At 52.4% G+C, this 1161-nt stretch overlaps 1 protein-coding gene across 12 annotated transcripts; it reads left to right on the forward strand.

Annotated features, from left to right (window-relative positions):
- LOC117591759 lies at positions 1-1144 on the forward strand. Of its 12 annotated transcripts, none has more exons than XM_034285071.1 (5): positions 7-48; positions 100-218; positions 284-401; positions 621-809; positions 867-1144. In XM_034285071.1, exons 1-4 carry the CDS (start codon positions 38-40, stop codon positions 766-768), a joined length of 396 nt encoding a protein of 131 aa, XP_034140962.1. In that variant the 5' UTR covers positions 7-37; the 3' UTR covers positions 769-809; positions 867-1144. The 12 variants fall into 12 exon arrangements, 6 of the variants coding, with proteins under 6 accessions (XP_034140962.1, XP_034140958.1, XP_034140961.1 ...); XM_034285067.1 differs by having other exon boundaries at positions 621-790; XM_034285070.1 differs by having other exon boundaries at positions 621-786; positions 864-1144.
- The last annotated feature ends 17 nt before the right edge of the window (positions 1145-1161 follow it).

The raw sequence follows: 1161 nt of genomic DNA on the forward strand, positions 1-1161 counted from the left end.
CTTCTCGGGGTCGGTCCTCAGTGCGCCATCGCCCACAATGTACCCCAGGTACTTCAGGTACTTATAGCAGAACCTAGACTTTTTCTTTCCTATTGTCAGGTTTGCCGTCTCCAGGCACTTTGCGACTTCCTCTAGCAGCTTTACGTGCTCCTCAAACGTTCGGGAAATCACCAACAGGTCGTCCAAATACACAAACACGACTCGATACTCTGAAGCGGATACGCATCTTTGACGGTTAGAGTATTCAGTTTCCGAGCATCCAAACACAGCCGGTTTTTTCCAGGCTTACGGACCAGCGTCACTCGATTGCTCCACGGGCTTTCGCTCAGCTCGATTACTCCAAGACGCAACATTTCGTCGACTTCCGCAAACAACAGCTCCTGTACCGCCGGGGATACCGGGTAAAAGCGTTCTTTTACTGGCACGGCTCCCTCCACCAGGCGTATCTCGTGTTTTACCATCGTCGTCCTTCCCAATCCGTGCTTGTCAAAGCACCGAAATTTGTCTTTCACCTGTTCCATGCGTACTTGCTGCGACTGGGTTAAATTATGAGGTTCAGTCGGCCTACTTCTCGTCAGCAGCTCTGCCTCGATCACTTCTAATTCCTCTTCTCGTTCCAGGCCTACTATATGCGGAGCCAATCCAAACTTTCGCCAGAAATCGACCCCCAGATACAGTGCTTGCTTCAATGACGGACACAAGAATAACTCTATCGGGTGCTTCTGGCCTTTGTATGCCATCACTACCGTCACATGGCCTAGGATCTGATGAGGTGTGCCGCCCGCAGTTTGTACCGATATTGTTTTCACGTCTTTTAGCTTAAGCTTCAATTCCTCAATGATCTCTAATGCCCCTCTTCCCAGCAGGCTCACTGATGCCCCCGTATCGAGCAGTCCCATCAGCGTCTTCGGGCCCAGTCTCACGTGCGCAAACGGCCTCTCGTCCCGGCTTAATGCAGAACCGATTGCTGCACACACGCCACGTCGTTTCCTCTGGCGTATCTGGAACCGGTCCCGAGCCCTCTTTGCTCTAGTCGACCTCGTTAGGATTATTTCCGCCACCTGGCCCCCCAGTATTCTTCTTCTGGCCTGGTTATATCGCTGTCGTCTTTCCTGTAACGGCTTACGCTCGGACCATCTCGCCTCAGGTAACACCGCTTGG

This window comes from Drosophila guanche, unplaced genomic scaffold (assembly GCF_900245975.1).
Source record: "Drosophila guanche unplaced genomic scaffold, DGUA_6, whole genome shotgun sequence".
In the NCBI taxonomy this organism is placed as follows: domain Eukaryota; kingdom Metazoa; phylum Arthropoda; class Insecta; order Diptera; family Drosophilidae; genus Drosophila; species Drosophila guanche.